At 37.3% G+C, this 15,650-nt stretch overlaps 1 protein-coding gene across 7 annotated transcripts; it reads left to right on the forward strand.

Annotated features, from left to right (window-relative positions):
* Positions 1-1,374: 1,374 nt before the first annotated feature.
* On the forward strand, positions 1,375-14,042 carry LOC130051868 (solute carrier organic anion transporter family member 2B1-like). 7 transcript variants are annotated; one of them, XM_056154880.1, is made up of 5 exons: positions 1,375-1,661; positions 1,940-2,094; positions 9,407-9,471; positions 9,567-9,834; positions 10,026-10,211. In XM_056154880.1, the coding sequence occupies exons 1-5, from the start codon at positions 1,551-1,553 to the stop codon at positions 10,051-10,053; spliced, it is 627 nt and encodes a 208-aa protein (XP_056010855.1). In that variant the 5' UTR covers positions 1,375-1,550; the 3' UTR covers positions 10,054-10,211. The 7 variants fall into 7 exon arrangements, 6 of the variants coding, with proteins under 6 accessions (XP_056010855.1, XP_056010856.1, XP_056010854.1 ...); XM_056154881.1 differs by having other exon boundaries at positions 9,567-9,804; XM_056154879.1 differs by having other exon boundaries at positions 1,375-1,700; positions 9,567-10,211.
* Positions 14,043-15,650: the final 1,608 nt, after the last annotated feature.

The raw sequence follows: 15,650 nt of genomic DNA on the forward strand, positions 1-15,650 counted from the left end.
TCTATGGTCGTTATAACGATCTAGTTCGTCAATACAATCTATCATTGGGTCAAATGCTGTCTGACGTGTTTCATACCGATTGTTAGGCCGTTATTGGCACACTGATTTTGACTACGGATAACTCCGTTTCCCTGATCAGAATATAGGGCTCACGGCGGGTGTGACCGGTCGACAGGGGATGCTTATTCCTCGTAGGCACCTGATCCCACCTCTGGTGTGTCCAGGGGTCCGTGTTTGCCCAACTATCTATTTTGTATTGCTTATAGGAGTTATGCGGTTGATCACTGTTCGTTATCTTCACCTTTCATTTGCCAGTAGTCAGTCCCGATTCAGAAACTGATCATATGCAGGACAAGCTCTTGTGTATCGGATCAGTTGAGAGACATAAACATCATATGAAGGTGGTAATTGGATATTGCTACACAGATATGGGAAGTTCACGAGCCATTCCACTTGTCATGAAAAAAAATGTATGTTTATGTCCGGGTGACTGTTTTTAATCGTACAACCGTCGATTTATCATCTGATCGTTTTATATGATTTAAAACCTGTAATGAAGCTTATTACCTTTATTTAGTTCACATCTTGGGTATACATTTTTGAAACATACATTTTAGAGTTAAGGGATGATGAGCAATAGAGTACCGTATGGTTGATTATACACTTTGAAGATACTGTATCAAGAATAGATAACTTCTTTCAACTTAGGTGATAATCACCAAGGTAATTCATGTATACTTGAGAGTTTATTTCCAATGAAGCTTTTTAACTGATTTTACCTGAATACTTGTAAGTTCGGGTCATTAGATGGGAGGAGCGAGATACAACTCGTGTGTTTAAGTGGGAGAACACCATACACTCTCGCATAATACCACTTCCAAACACAAGAATCCAATCCGGATCACAGTGGTAGAAAGCGAGTGTGCTACCCGGATATTTGTTTATTTTGACCCCATTTCCTAATTCTTTTTAATACAATGTCATATTTTGCTGAAAAAGAACATGTCTAGTTTCTGTCATTTCAGCTGGCGTTGGTACGGCATCAGTGGCCATTGGAACTATTCTAGGTGGATTCCTAACAAAAAAGATTAAAATGACTCCAAGAAATGTTCATGGAATGATATTCATCTTTCATGTTCTTCATACGATTTTCCTAGCAATTGCCATGGTAATGAATTGTCCACAACCGACTATAATCGGTCCGAAACTAACGTAAGTACAGCTACACTTTGTGATAGTTTTCCTCTAACGCCATTTCATATATGCCTTAAGTCTTATCTCAATTAACAAACGTTGCATAGAGATATGGCGCCAGTGTTCCAAATGTAAATTCTTATGTAATGATATAGTTAACAACATCGACATTTTCCCACTTAACTTCCTCATTCCAACCACAAAAACAATCTTCGCGAGAACTATTAGGAAAGAGTATAAACATGATATGCCAATAAGAAAGTCAAAATCAAGGATTTGCGGAGACAGGACATCATAACATTTGTTTTAATTGCAGTATCCCAGGTTATGTGGATGTTACCTCTCAGAACTGTTCCATGGATTGTTCCTGTCAGGATGACGATTTTTATCCAATCTGTGGTTCTAATAAAGCTATTTACCATTCTCCTTGTTTCGCAGAGTGTACGGCATCACTCAGAAGTGGACGTGTAAGAATATAGTACTTGATACATTAACGCCCTACTCAGGTAGTAATTCTGTGTGTTTCTTTGCTTATTGTTGCACGCACTATTCGAGTATTTTTCATTGAAGTACCAAGGTAACCACTTGTAGTTGAAGTGTATCAAACTATTTAAACATTTCCATTGCGCTGGAAGTCGTAGAAATAAAATTTACTGCTTAGGGTAGGAAAAATATAGAATATATGAAATAACAAAAGGTGTATTCAGATGCTTTCATGTCTGATCATGTCTGCTTTGATTTTTAGATGTTCACGAATTGTTCCTGTATATCCGATGGACGGGCGGAGGCGGGATTATGTGATGAGAGATGCTCCAATCTCATACCGTGGTCCATTTTTATTTTTCTTCATGGTATAATTGGAGGATTGATCATAGCACCTAATATCATTGCTGTTATAAGGTACCATCATATCTTGATTTGAAAGATGAATAGTGTTATATAGTGTGTGTGCGTGTGTACTGTGCATGTGCGTGTGTGCGTGCAGAATTGAATTCCGACAACAATGAATACCTTTACAACACGAACAATTACATTGTTAAGTTTTCGATAGGACCTGTCCCTTCCTGTGAACATGCGAACAGGTTTTACATAAGATAGTTAAAGAGAGTGAAAGTTGTACACAAAGCTAACACTAAACCTAAAATACAGCCATCAAGTCCTAAAATACAGCCATCGAGTCCTAAAATACCACCATCAAGTCCTACAATACAGACATTAAGTCCTAATATACGGCCATCGAGTCCTAAAGCACAGTCATTAAGTCCTAAAATACCGCCATCGAGTCCTAAAATACCGCCATCGAGTCCTAGAATACAGCCATCAAGTCCTAAAATACCGCCATCGAGTCCTAAAATACCGCCATCAAGTCCTAAAATACCGCCATCGAGTCCTAAAATACCGCCATCGAGTTCTAGAATACAGCCATCGAGTCCTAAGATACAGCCATCGAGTCCTAAAATACCGACATCAAGTCCTAAAATACAGCCATCGAGTCCTAAACCACAGTTATCAAGTCCTAAACTACAGACATTAAGTCCCAAAATACCGCCATCGAGTTCTAGAATACAGCCATCGAGTCCTAAAATGCAGCCATCAAGTCCTAAAATACACCCATCGAGTCCTAAAATACCGCCATCGAGTTCTCGAATACAGCCATCGAGTCCTAAAATACAGCCATCAAGTCCTAAAATACAGCCATCGAGTCCTAAAGCACAGTCATCAAGTCCTAAAATACAGACATTAAGCCCTAGAATAGAGCCATCAAGTCCTACAACACAGCCACCAAGTCCTAAACCCCAGCCATCAAGTCCTAAACCACAACCATCAAGTCCTAAAATACTGCCATCGAGTCCCAAAATACGACCACCAAGTCCTAAAATACAGTCATCAAGTCCTAAAATACAGCCATCAAGTCCTATTTGTCGAAGGAGCTGATCCACAATGCGCGATAAAATTTATTTTCCTAATCTCAAGGAGGTTGAGTTAAAGATGCTGATCAGCGCAATAATCAAACCGGTGAGATTCATTGAATTTGAACAATGGTATATAGTAAAAAAAAAAAAAAAAAAAAAAAAAAAAAAAAAGACAAATGTGACTAACTCACGCAATAGATGAGTGAAAAACCAAACAATCATTAGAGCATACCCATATTGGTCATGTCTAAGGTGGGAGAATAAAATAGACTATCGTATGGTTATAAACCTGAGAAAGAGCTGATGAAAGGGTTTTACTTTTGCATGAGAATGGTGAAATCAACTGTTTAATTATTGTGTCATAAAGGGCAAATGCAAAAATTTGGAATATTAAATTAACATGCAGTCCCACGAACCAGAAGGCAATCTAATAAACTAACAAGTAAAACTGAACAGGTAAAACTAAACAGGAAAAAATAAACAGGTAAAACTAAACAGTTAAAACTAAACAGGAAAAACTAAACAGATAAAACTAAACAGTAAACAATAAAAAGGTTAAACTAAACAGGAAAAAATAAACAGATAAAACTAAACCAGAAAAAATAAACAGGTAAAACTAAACAAGAAAAAATAAACAGGTAAAACTAAACAGGAAACAATAAACAGGTAAAACTAAACAGAGAGAGAGAGAGAGAGAGAGAGAGAGAGAGAGAGAGAGAGAGATTACAATCGGAGAATGATTTAAGAAATAAGGTACCATTAAAAAAATTTATTAATGATATACCCTAAGGGCTTTATGGAAAATTTGATCACTTACCAACCCATATTTATATCCTGATAAATATTTTAAAATGATACCTTATTGCTTATATTTACATTTTTGATCGGTACCATTACTGAATTGTGTTAATAACACGTACGTGTCCATACATTTCAAATTGTTGACCTCCACAACCAAGCGTCATAGATATTCAAAATGACGACAACACAAAACAAAGTTCCATCAAACGAAGAACTAGTATTATTTTAATTATTAAGACAGTAGAAAGCAAGTATATCAACATATACAATAATTCGGGAGTATATAATGGAAAACTCTTCCATATGTCTAATTTTAGGGGGTGGGGGAATTATCATTTAAACGGAGTGCGCAAGGTTACACTTACAGTTGTGATGCGCTTTCACTTTTGAAAAGTGAAAACTTTGAAAGATATTCTGTGGATATTACGGAGTTAACAGAAGACTGAGGTGGAGGAACATGAAAAACGGCGGCAGTCGTCAGGTGTAGGCAAATCATTTATAGACAGGACAGAGGACGCAGCTCAGATGAATCTCCGGAAAGAACTGAACATCGCAGAGAATGTGGAACTGCACGAAGGTAAGGGACAGTTTGGATTTGAATATGTAATTGTTGACAAACATGAGCTCATTGAACGCTTCTTTTGACTCGATAAATTTCTGTAATAGGTATTTAACGACGCCTCGTTTCGATGTCCCGACATAAACTTGGAAACCGACATCAATCACCTTATGGCTGATGTGGCACGGAGGCAGTGTAGTGTGCATGTCTTAATGCACTTTGACGACTTATCGGCCATGCATCCTGTGAATGACCTATTTGCTAAAGTCATCGTCTAACAGTAGGTACAATTTCGCATCACCAATGACCAGGGTGAAGTTCACTGAAGTTGTAACAGACGAAATTTTAGACATACATTAGTAAGACATATTGTTTACAGAAATGCTTTGATGAAAGTCCACTGCTTAGAAAACAAATAAAACCTTAAATACATTTGTGATGTTGATTTCATCTATTGATAGACTTCTGTAGTAAGTGAGAGCGATTGCTAGATGTGTATTGCCTTAGTAAAAGTAGTACCTGTTACCTACTTTTCACAAATGTTCATTCGCACAGCTGTGACCTCTGTTGACCCTGTAGTGGATTTATGCAGTGATATATACGTATTGTTCGTAATAGTGTTATGTAGGAGAATACAGTTGAAAATGTAAATATTATGGAATAAATAATTACATTTAGTAAAAGGTGAATATAACTAACAGTGATCAACCTCATAAATCCCATAAGCAATACAAAATAGATAGTAGGGCAAGCAGGGTCCCCTGGACACACAAGAGGTGGGATCAGGTGCCTAGGAAGAGTACGCATCCCCTGTCGACCGGTCACATTCACCCAATTTCTCATGAACCGACCGGTCACACCCACCACAATTTCTCATGAACCGTCGACCGCCGCGGTGGCCGAGAGATTAAAGCGTTCGCCCCGTATGAGGAAGTCCGGGGGTTCGAATCCCGGCCGCGACAGACATAAGTCGTTAAAACAGGTAGTAACAGTTTCATCGCCAAACGCTCGGCATCAGGTGTGAATGTCGGGGGTCCTCAGAGATGACCTTAAAAATGGATGCCCCATATCACAGTAGGTGTGGCACGCTAAAGAACTCTCACTGTTCAATGGTCGTAAGCGCCTAGCATAGGCCTAAATTTGAAGCCCTTCACCGGTCTTGGTGACGTCTCCGTATGAGTGAAAAATTTTCGAGCGAGACGTTAAGCAAGATACAATCAATCAATCATGAACCGTCGAAAAAAGGAAACGAATATGAAATATTAATCAAAGTGCGAAATACAAGCTATAACTTCCGGTACAAGGACCAGGGGATACCAATCCAAAGCTTCAGTTTTAAACTTTTATTTTTGGAAGGTGTTCTTAGGGTACAAATACTGTGGAAAGAATATCTTTCTCAGAGAAGGGAGGCTTTGAATTTAGGATAATTTTTCCCGTGAAATCGTACTCCTTTGAATAGATTTCTTTCATATGAGTTTAAAATAATTGAATTAGAATACTGTAGAAACATTTCATGTTACTCCACATACTACATAATCACTTATAATGTTACTCAACATACTATATAGAATCACTTATGTTACTCCACATACTACAGAATCACTTATAATGTTACTCCACATACTACAGAATCACTTATAATGTTACTCCACATGCTATATAGAATCACTTATAATGTTCCTCCACATACTATATAGAATCACTTATAATGTTACTCCACATACTACATAATCACTTATAATATTACTCCACATGCTATATAGAATCACTTATAATGTTACTCCACATACTACAGAATCACTTATAATGTTACTCCACATACTACAGAATCACTTATAATGTTACTCCACATACTACAGAATCACTTATAATGTTACTCCACATACTACATAATCACTTATTATGTTACTCCACATACTACATAATCACTTATAATGTTACTCCACATACTATATAGAATCACTTATAATGTTACTCCACATACTACAGAATCACTAATAATGTTACTCCACATGCTATATAGAATCACTTATAATGTTACTCCACATACTACAGAATCACTTATTATGTTACTCCACATACTACATAATCACTTATAATGTTACTCCACATACTATATAGAATCACTTATAATGTTACTCCACATACTACAGAATCACTTATTATGTTACTCCACATACTATATAGAATCACTTATAATGTTACTCCACATACTACAGAATCACTTATAATGTTACTCCACATACTATATAGAATCACTTATAATGTTACTCCACATACTATATAGAATCACTTATAATGTTACTCCACATACTATATAGAATCACTTATAATGTTACTCCACATACTACAGAATCACTTATAATGTTACTCCACATGCTATATAGAATCACTTATAATGTTACTCCACATACTACAGAATCACTTATTATGTTACTCCACATACTACATAATCACTTATAATGTTACTCCACATACTATATAGAATCACTTATAATGTTACTCCACATACTATATAGAATCACTTATAATGTTACTCCACATACTACAGAATCACTTATAATGTTACTCCACATGCTATATAGAATCACTTATAATGTTACTCCACATACTACAGAATCACTTTTAATGTTACTCCACATACTATAGAATCACTTATAATGTTACTTCACATTCTGTGCAATCACTTATTATGTTACTCCACATTCTGTACAATCACTTATAATGTTATTCCACATTGCTCCAGATCCTGAGAATATCTCAATTTTATCCCACATTATGTAAAATCAATACGTGTTACTCCACACCCTGTAAATTCATTTCCTATTACTGCACTTACTGTAGAACCATTTCCTATTACTGCACTTACTGTAGAACCATTTCCTATTACTCCACTTACTGTAGAACCATTTCCTATTACTCCACTTACTGTAGAACCATTTCCTATTACTCCACTTACTGTAGAATCACTTACCTTTACTCCACTTTCTGTAGAATCGCTTAAGTTTACTCTGCATATTGAGAGATTTTACTACACGTTTTGTAGAATCGCTTAATTGTAATTCACATACTTTAGAATTATTGAATTTACTCCACATACTGAGAGATCTCTTAAGTTGACTCCAGATATTTTCCACTTTAGATCCAATTTCCGTGTTTTCGAAAAATAAGCGTACCATAGAAATACGAGAAGATTTCATTTCCTTGTTGACAGATTTTTATTCCTTATTATAAATCACATTTTGTGATGCAAGCATATAAATCCGAAATATATTTATGAATATTTAGACCAAACGGTAATACGAATTATTTTACAGTACCAAATTGTAATCGCATTCGTGTTTTGTTACTTAAACATTGAAATCTTGTGTTTGATGATAGTGTTTAAAGCATTAACTTTCAATGCATTCTTGGATCGTTGTTTAACATCCATTCGAGATTTTTCTCAAACAACTGTAGGTGAAATGAAAGGCGAAGATAACAAACAGTGAGCAATCTCATAACTCCTATAAGCAATTCAAAACAGAGGGTTGGGCAAACACGGACCCCTTGCCATACCAGAGGTGGGATCGGGTGACGATGAGGCCTACGGTTGGGCAAACACGGACCCCTGGACACACCAGAGGTGGGATCAGGTGCCTACGAGGAGTAAGCATCCCCTGTCGACTGGTCACACCCGCCGTGCGCCCTATATCCAGATTAGGTAAACGGGGTTATCTGTAGTCAAAATCAGTGTGCCAAGAACCGTCTAACAATCTGTATGAAGCACGTCAGACAGCATTTGACCCAATGATAGGTTATATTGGCAAACTAGATCGTTATAACGACCATGGAATTTGCGAAATGCTGCACCATCAACTTGTGTGTCAATCACCTGCTTTGATTGAAAAACTGACCATACGAAGAACAACCTCTTGCGTATTGAATCAGTTGAGAAATATAAACACCATATGCAGGTTATAAAGTAACATTGCTACATAAATATGGGAAGTTGACGATGGAGAAGTTAAAATCATCCCGTTTGTCATAAAATTGAGTTGTTAGTTTGCCGTTAAAATCTACTTTTAATAAAAGATCTAAAAATGAAGCAAAAGTGGAGGAGTCTGTAGTGTCTTTTATTTCGAGTTCACTGGGATAAATTGAATCGACATATGATTGAAAGTTATTATTGTTAATAGGTAATACATCGTCGATATATCTAAATGTCGAATTGAAGGCCACAGCAAGAGATTTTTTTCTCTCGAAGAAGTTTTTGAGTAAATTCTGCTTCGTGGGAATATAAAAATAGGTCAGCTAACAAAGGAGCAAAATTCGTGCCCATTGGGGATTCCAACAAACATACTATAAATTTTGACCTGACGACGGGTGTGACCGGTCAATAAGGACTGCTTACTTCTCCGCACCTGATCCCACCTCTGGTGTGTTCAAAATTCCTTGTTTGCCTTGTTTTCTAAACTGCATTATTTATAGGATTTATGAGCTTGGTCACTGTTTGTTCTCTTCACCTTTTTTCATCTTTTACCTATGCCTGGCGCTTTGGGTCGTAACCATTCGGGTTCTTTATCACACCAACGCCTCGGTGTTAAAGATGTCATCCGAAAGACCGGCAACTGCTAGGTGCGGGAAAAAGGATACTGTCTATTTTCTACGTTTTTGGAGTGACGCCGCCAAGGTACCAGCTGGCTTCGAACCCACGATTTCCCGGTCACGAGATAAACGCTTTAAACATTGAACCAACATAACAGTTTTTATGACATGTAATTACTAAACAAATGTGTTGACGTTTGCCACTCTCGTTATGTGTATTGTGTTGTCGGTCTGTGGATGATACAAGGACATTAAAATATCACGTTGTATCAAGATGGATTATCAAATGCGATTACAAAATCATGTTGCATGCCTATTGATAATCAAATGGCATTTGTGTATTATGTTCTAGGTCTGTGGATGACAGAGATAAACCAGCGGCACTTGGACTCAATACCTGTCTAGGATCCGGTCTAGGTAAAACATTTTTAAGTTTATCAATTGTAATGAGATGTTATTGTTCATTTTTAGATGAATTTGTCTGAGAGCTGTTTTCATTGATTGATTTACAGCCTGGGGGTTATCACCTATACTGTATGGGAAGGTGCTAGATGCTTCCTGTCTTATTTGGCAGTATCCCTGTTCCTCGTCCGGAGCATGCGAATTGTATGACTTTAGAAGTCTACGACTCTCATTCCATGGAACTTCTATAGCGATGAAATTCGCGGCTTTGGTGTGCACCATTTGTTTGGTCATCTTAACGAGAAATTGGCACGACTGGAAGTATTCCAAAAAACCTGAGCCACAAAGGTCATATATTGTTATGACAAACGCCAGTCGGTGTGTAGTCCGTAGTTTTAAGGCAGTGCATTATAAATTTGAAATCGTTTTCGTACCTCCATCTTTATCTATTACCTATTACATTGCTTTATTTAGCAAACACGATATATTCTTAAAGAAAGTTCTATGTCAGAGTATAATTTAAATTTAAACATGAAAGGAGTAAAATTAAAAGTTTGTTTTTCTTTCAGCGAGCAACAGAATCCAGTTGAGGACTAACATTAATCATGATGCGAAGAAATTTTATTTTTCTCTTGTTTGCTAATTCATTTAGAGAAGGGTGATTTTCAAAAGCACATGGTAGACAAGGAGAAAGACAAAGATAAAATATTGATATTTCAAAACATTTTAACTATCAATAAAGCACTTCTTTCCCATTATGAGTTAATGGAGTTTTTCCCCCTACAATATCAAACATTCTTTATATCCTTACAGAATTTTCAACATTCTCATTTAAAATCCGCTTTCCCGGGTTATGATTTTTTCTCTCTGCAATGCCATGGGTGCTTAGGTTCAGGACCCCCCCCCCTTCCGAATAAGCTACATGAGTTGATTTAATTTTAATTTTTTTTTAGTGAAAATATTTTTCTACATGTAATACATGTCAACAACATCTTGCATACCCCTGGAGTCCAAAATAATTCAAAATAAGCCCTTTTAAAAAAAATACCCTCACTGGTTATCTGTTATGATAACCAGTGAGGGTATTTTTTTTTTTAAATAGGGTTTATTTTGGACTCCAGGGTATGCAAGACGTTGTTGACATGTACAGGTACCTATATACTAATATAGGTCCCTGACACGTATCAGAAATATTTTCACTAAAAAAAAAAATTAAATCAACTCATGTAGCTTATTCGTAAGAGGGGGGGGGGGGGGGGTCCTGAACCCAAGCACCTGTGTGCAATGCTAGCTAACTTCATCATCCAATATAACAATAAAAAAGCAAACTACACGATTGTTTCTGAATGAAAGATCTTCATGGCACACGTTCGATCAGTGAAACAAACTACTTGCGATATGATTTCCAAATGTCCCGACCTAATTAAGGATCTTGATTATTGACTCATTAAGATGAAAGGACATTCATAAGACAAGTCCGGGACATTTGTACATTGTATCTTCTCTATTCGGGACGTTGAATCATTTTAGTACTATATATAGAGGGGGTACAATGCAGGTCACGCGGTCTTCCGAGAAAGTAAAGCGAAAGTGATATTGGTTTTCAGAAACAGATTCATTTAGAATTTCAAAAAGCTTAAAATCTATGATGTAACGATATATTTTTAAATTTTTCTGCTTATACAGGGTACGAGAAAGAAATCCAGGCTTATCCCTGTTTATTATATTCTGCGTTAGCCACAAAACCTTTTTATATACCATATCCATATGGTCAATTGATTTTTTACACGAAGAACTAACATGTCTGCCAAAAAATATCGTCCTGCATATCGCAGCGAGCGGGACCGGAAGATATTCAAATCAGTGTTTGACTTCCGTCCTGAAGGACACCAAATTATATATACAGTCAATCCAATTTTGAGACAGTCCTCGCATTACGATCACATTAAAAAGCATAAACAGAAAATGCCTACTTTTGCATACGCACTGCTGATCAAACTACCAATATAATTGTATCTAACACAAAATGACCAATCTCTAATCAAACAATCACTTAAATCTTTTCAAGATTAATAGGTATGGTATATCTTTGAACAGATGATGTTTACATGAACAAATGAAGATAACGAACAGTTATCAATCTCATATATCTTATAAAGTATACTAAATTATGAGAGGGGCAAACACGGACACTTGGACATACCAGAGGCGGGACCTGGTGCCTGGAGAAGTACACATAAGCATCCTCTGTTGACGGTCACACCCGCTGTGATCTTGATGAAGCTAAAAAGGTATAATTCACATGAAAAGCTATATAATGATACGTGTAGAAAGTTCACCATCCGACATATGTTTGTAAAAGTCTGTAAATCTACTCGGGGAGAGCCTCCTTCACACCCTTCAATTATATATAACGTATGAAATTACATTCTACATCTTATCTACATTTATCTAATAGTACAACAACATTCATTTCAGCATAAAATAAAAAAAATAATATGCATAAATTTTGCGGCCCTAACACTGAAGAGTTGTAGCGATAAACATTCCACGATTTCAAGGACAGATATATTTATGTTATATACATGGCCTTTCACGTGTCAGACAATATGCACCACGTTCTAGAAGTCTCTTTTGAAGATATATTTATATACTATGCAATAGTAACCAATTTTCCAGTTACCGATATATATTTATAGACGGGGGTTTTCCTTATCTAAATATATCTGATTCACCCATCATATAAATACGAGATCCGTGGTTCTGGTAACTAGTTCATTTTTGTGTCAATTAGGAACGTTATTCTTTAGTACAAACTCAGGTAACTATTTAAGCCAGACTGTATACTATTTTGTAAAATAATTTAAAATTTTTTTCTTTATGAATTACGACAAGACTGGTTTAAAAAAACATTATAAGATTTCGAAATGAAGAAGAAAAATATTCTCCCCCGGTTTGACCGTACCTAATTTAATGTGAAATGTTTATTTGATTGTTGTTTAACGTCCCATTCGAGAATTTTACATCCAGTTTAGAAAACAAATTTGAAAAACACATGAGGGTACATGTACTTCACGACGACATAATTCATGAAGCGCTAATTTCATGAAGTCCTAACGCTAGTTTTGAGATAATTGTGGCTTTCTTTCAAACAGCAAAAGTCAGATTGTTAACTAGCAACAATATCTAATTGAATTATTCATTCATCTGAATATTTAGTTTTAGTAGTAGTAGTAGTAGTAGTAGTAGTAGTAGTAGTAGTATCGGCCTTTGATCAGTTGTAACCTACCCTTTAACTTTCCAGATTCATCAATATGGGACACGATACAGACTTTCTGAGCATTGTTAACATGAACGCTGCCGGTCGTAAAGGTGGTAAATTCATGGATTTTCGGAAGTTTAGTCTTCACAGCATTGTAGAAAACGAAAAACCGAATCTTCTATTCTTGCCGGGCGACAATCCAGATCCTGACACGTTGGCCAAAATGGAATACGAAACTCTGGCTTTGGATCAAGCAGAACAGGACACGGTGATGCTCTACGATGTTAATCGTCTACGACTGAGCACGAAATCTAAGCTACCGGATATCCCGATACAAGGAGTGGAGCACGGGAAGTATGTGGCTCCAATGGTACAGATCCTACCCCCACAACCACGAGACCAAACATCTGTGGTCAAGGAATTCGTATGTGTATCTTGGCATTATTCTCTCACAATCTCAAACGGGTCACAGAACATTTTCGAAATTGGACGCAAAATGATGATCTATGCAGAATTCATGGCTTGGGTTTCGGGAAGTGAAGTTTTGATTGGCGGGGATTTTAACCTTGAAGAAAGGGATCTCCAGATACTGATCACAGAACACAATCAGAGGATACAACAGCACGTGGATGATCTTAAGCCGTTCTTTGAAAGCGAGTACGGTCTGATGCCATGCATGACAGAAGCCTCACAGCGGCCCACGAGACGTCAGCGCCAACTCAAACTTCACAAATGTAAGAAATCAAGGGCTGAAAATTTCTTCATTGCATCCAAAGAAATGCAGCTTTGTCGCACGAGGAATGTCCAACTGGACAGACTCACGTACGGCGCCACCGATCTAAAGTTGAAGGTCGCCACTAAATCGCCTGAATTTTACCCTGACCCGACCTACACACAGCAGGAATACCATCGTGGTCGCCCGAAGACTTGTACAGCAGATAGGGTTCGATATTCCGAATATTGCCCTGCTCCATCGTTCACCGAAATGTACATCCCGTCACGCCCTCCAAAACATCACGGAGGATGAACTCCAAGCTTGAAAATGTTTCTGACGAACCGTGAAAAGCAGCTCTTCGAAACGAAAATGTGATGAATCGATGACAAGAATCATAAAACACAATAAAAAGCCAAGTTTGTCTTTCATAAGTAGCTATTTGTATCATTGTCATATCTGTATTCAAATATTAAATGTACGCGATGCACAGTATCAGCTAGAGTTGTGAGTTTTGATAATGATTACAACAATGGAACTACGTTTGTGAAAATGTTTTTGTGTTGAAAATATCAATGTAATTTCTTATCGAAATAAATTATGTATCAAGTAGTTTTCAATCTGCTTTAAAAAAAAAAAAAAAAAAAAAAGGTGCGTATTCAACAACTTGTATTTTCTATTATCCCACCCTCCAAAACCCTGTGAGGTTTATTCTTGTCCACGTACAGGTCGTGTACTGTACTTTCTTTTCATTTAGGCAACAAATGGTGTACGATCGGAAGTGACGTACTGATGATACATGGTGGTGCACGACTTTAGTTGTCGACATTTATAGTATACGTTGTAGGTGTATTAAGTAACAAAGTACCTACACTAAAATCCATACCATATGTCATATAAGCCACAAGGCTATAGTGATAAACAGTGACAGACAGTTATAGTATATATGGCGGACAATTAGGATCTTAATCCCAAATGATCGTTTTTGTAAGAAATAAAGAACACATTTAGAGGGTCGCTGGTATATAAACTTGGTTGTTATTTGATCAAATCTTTCGATAAGCCCTTCAAACATCACGGGATTTTATCCCAGTCAACATTTTAACAGTGGTCTTTATTTCTTTAGAGAGTCCCGGTGAATGACAGGTATATTGCAATGTTGTACGTGTAATCTCACCCTGAGAAATCGGGAGATACATTTGTCGAAAGAAGCTGGTGGGGCTCCTTGACTTCCTGGCGTACACGCATCGTTTTGGTATACGATACATTGCATTAAATCCATTGTTGTTTTGTACCATGCGGGTCCTGATTGTCGATAAAATCTAGGGGATGCTTGGTTCACCAAATGAAAGCGTTAAAAGAGCAAAAATACACAATACATTGTACATACCGGTCACGTTAGCTCAGTAGTAGAGCACTCCCTCGTGACTAGGAGGTCGTGAGTTCGAGTCCCGCTCTAAGTGTTAATACCAAGAATAGATTGGACTCCTAGAAAAATACATGGGTGGAATCCACTCCCCTGAGAAAATATTACGAAACCTCTCATGAACCTGCTCTCACCCTAACGGTAGCATCAAGAACATAATCATTACTATAAAAGTACATCAAAAATCAATTCAAAATATTTGAGTTTCAGCGTCACTTCTGAATACGTTCGTAATTCGTTGTATATATTTTTCATACCGATTTAAAACCGGTCAGGTTTGGCCATTTTATACATCATTGGATAACTTCAGTTCGAACCCGAGTACGTAACTGGTTCGTAGGGTACGTATAATTCCAATGTTCTTTATTACTTCCATTTATATACTCCCAGCCAATCATATCCATCGTTTGAAAACTGAGATATGCGCAGTATCATTACAAGACCGACATACTGCTACCACGCTAACCCTCGTAAACCACCACGGTGGTCTGGAGGTAGAACGTTCGCCCCGCATGCGGAAGGCCGGGGTTCAAATCCGGGCCACGACAGACGCAAGTTAAAACAGTTAGTGACCTTTCCATCGCCAAACGCTCGGCATCAGGTGTGAATGTTACGGGTCCTCGGAGATGACCTTAAAAACGGATGCCCCGTGTCACAGTAGGTGTGGCACTCTAAAGAACCCTCACTTATCAATGGCCGTAAGCGCCGAGCATAGGCCCAAATTTGAAGCCCTTCACCGTTCTTGTGATGTCTCCATATCAGTAAAAAATTCTCCAGAGAGAGAGACGTAAAAG

The sequence above is a fragment of the Ostrea edulis genome, chromosome 2 (assembly GCF_947568905.1).
Source record: "Ostrea edulis chromosome 2, xbOstEdul1.1, whole genome shotgun sequence".
Classification (NCBI taxonomy): Eukaryota; Metazoa; Mollusca; class Bivalvia; order Ostreida; family Ostreidae; genus Ostrea; species Ostrea edulis.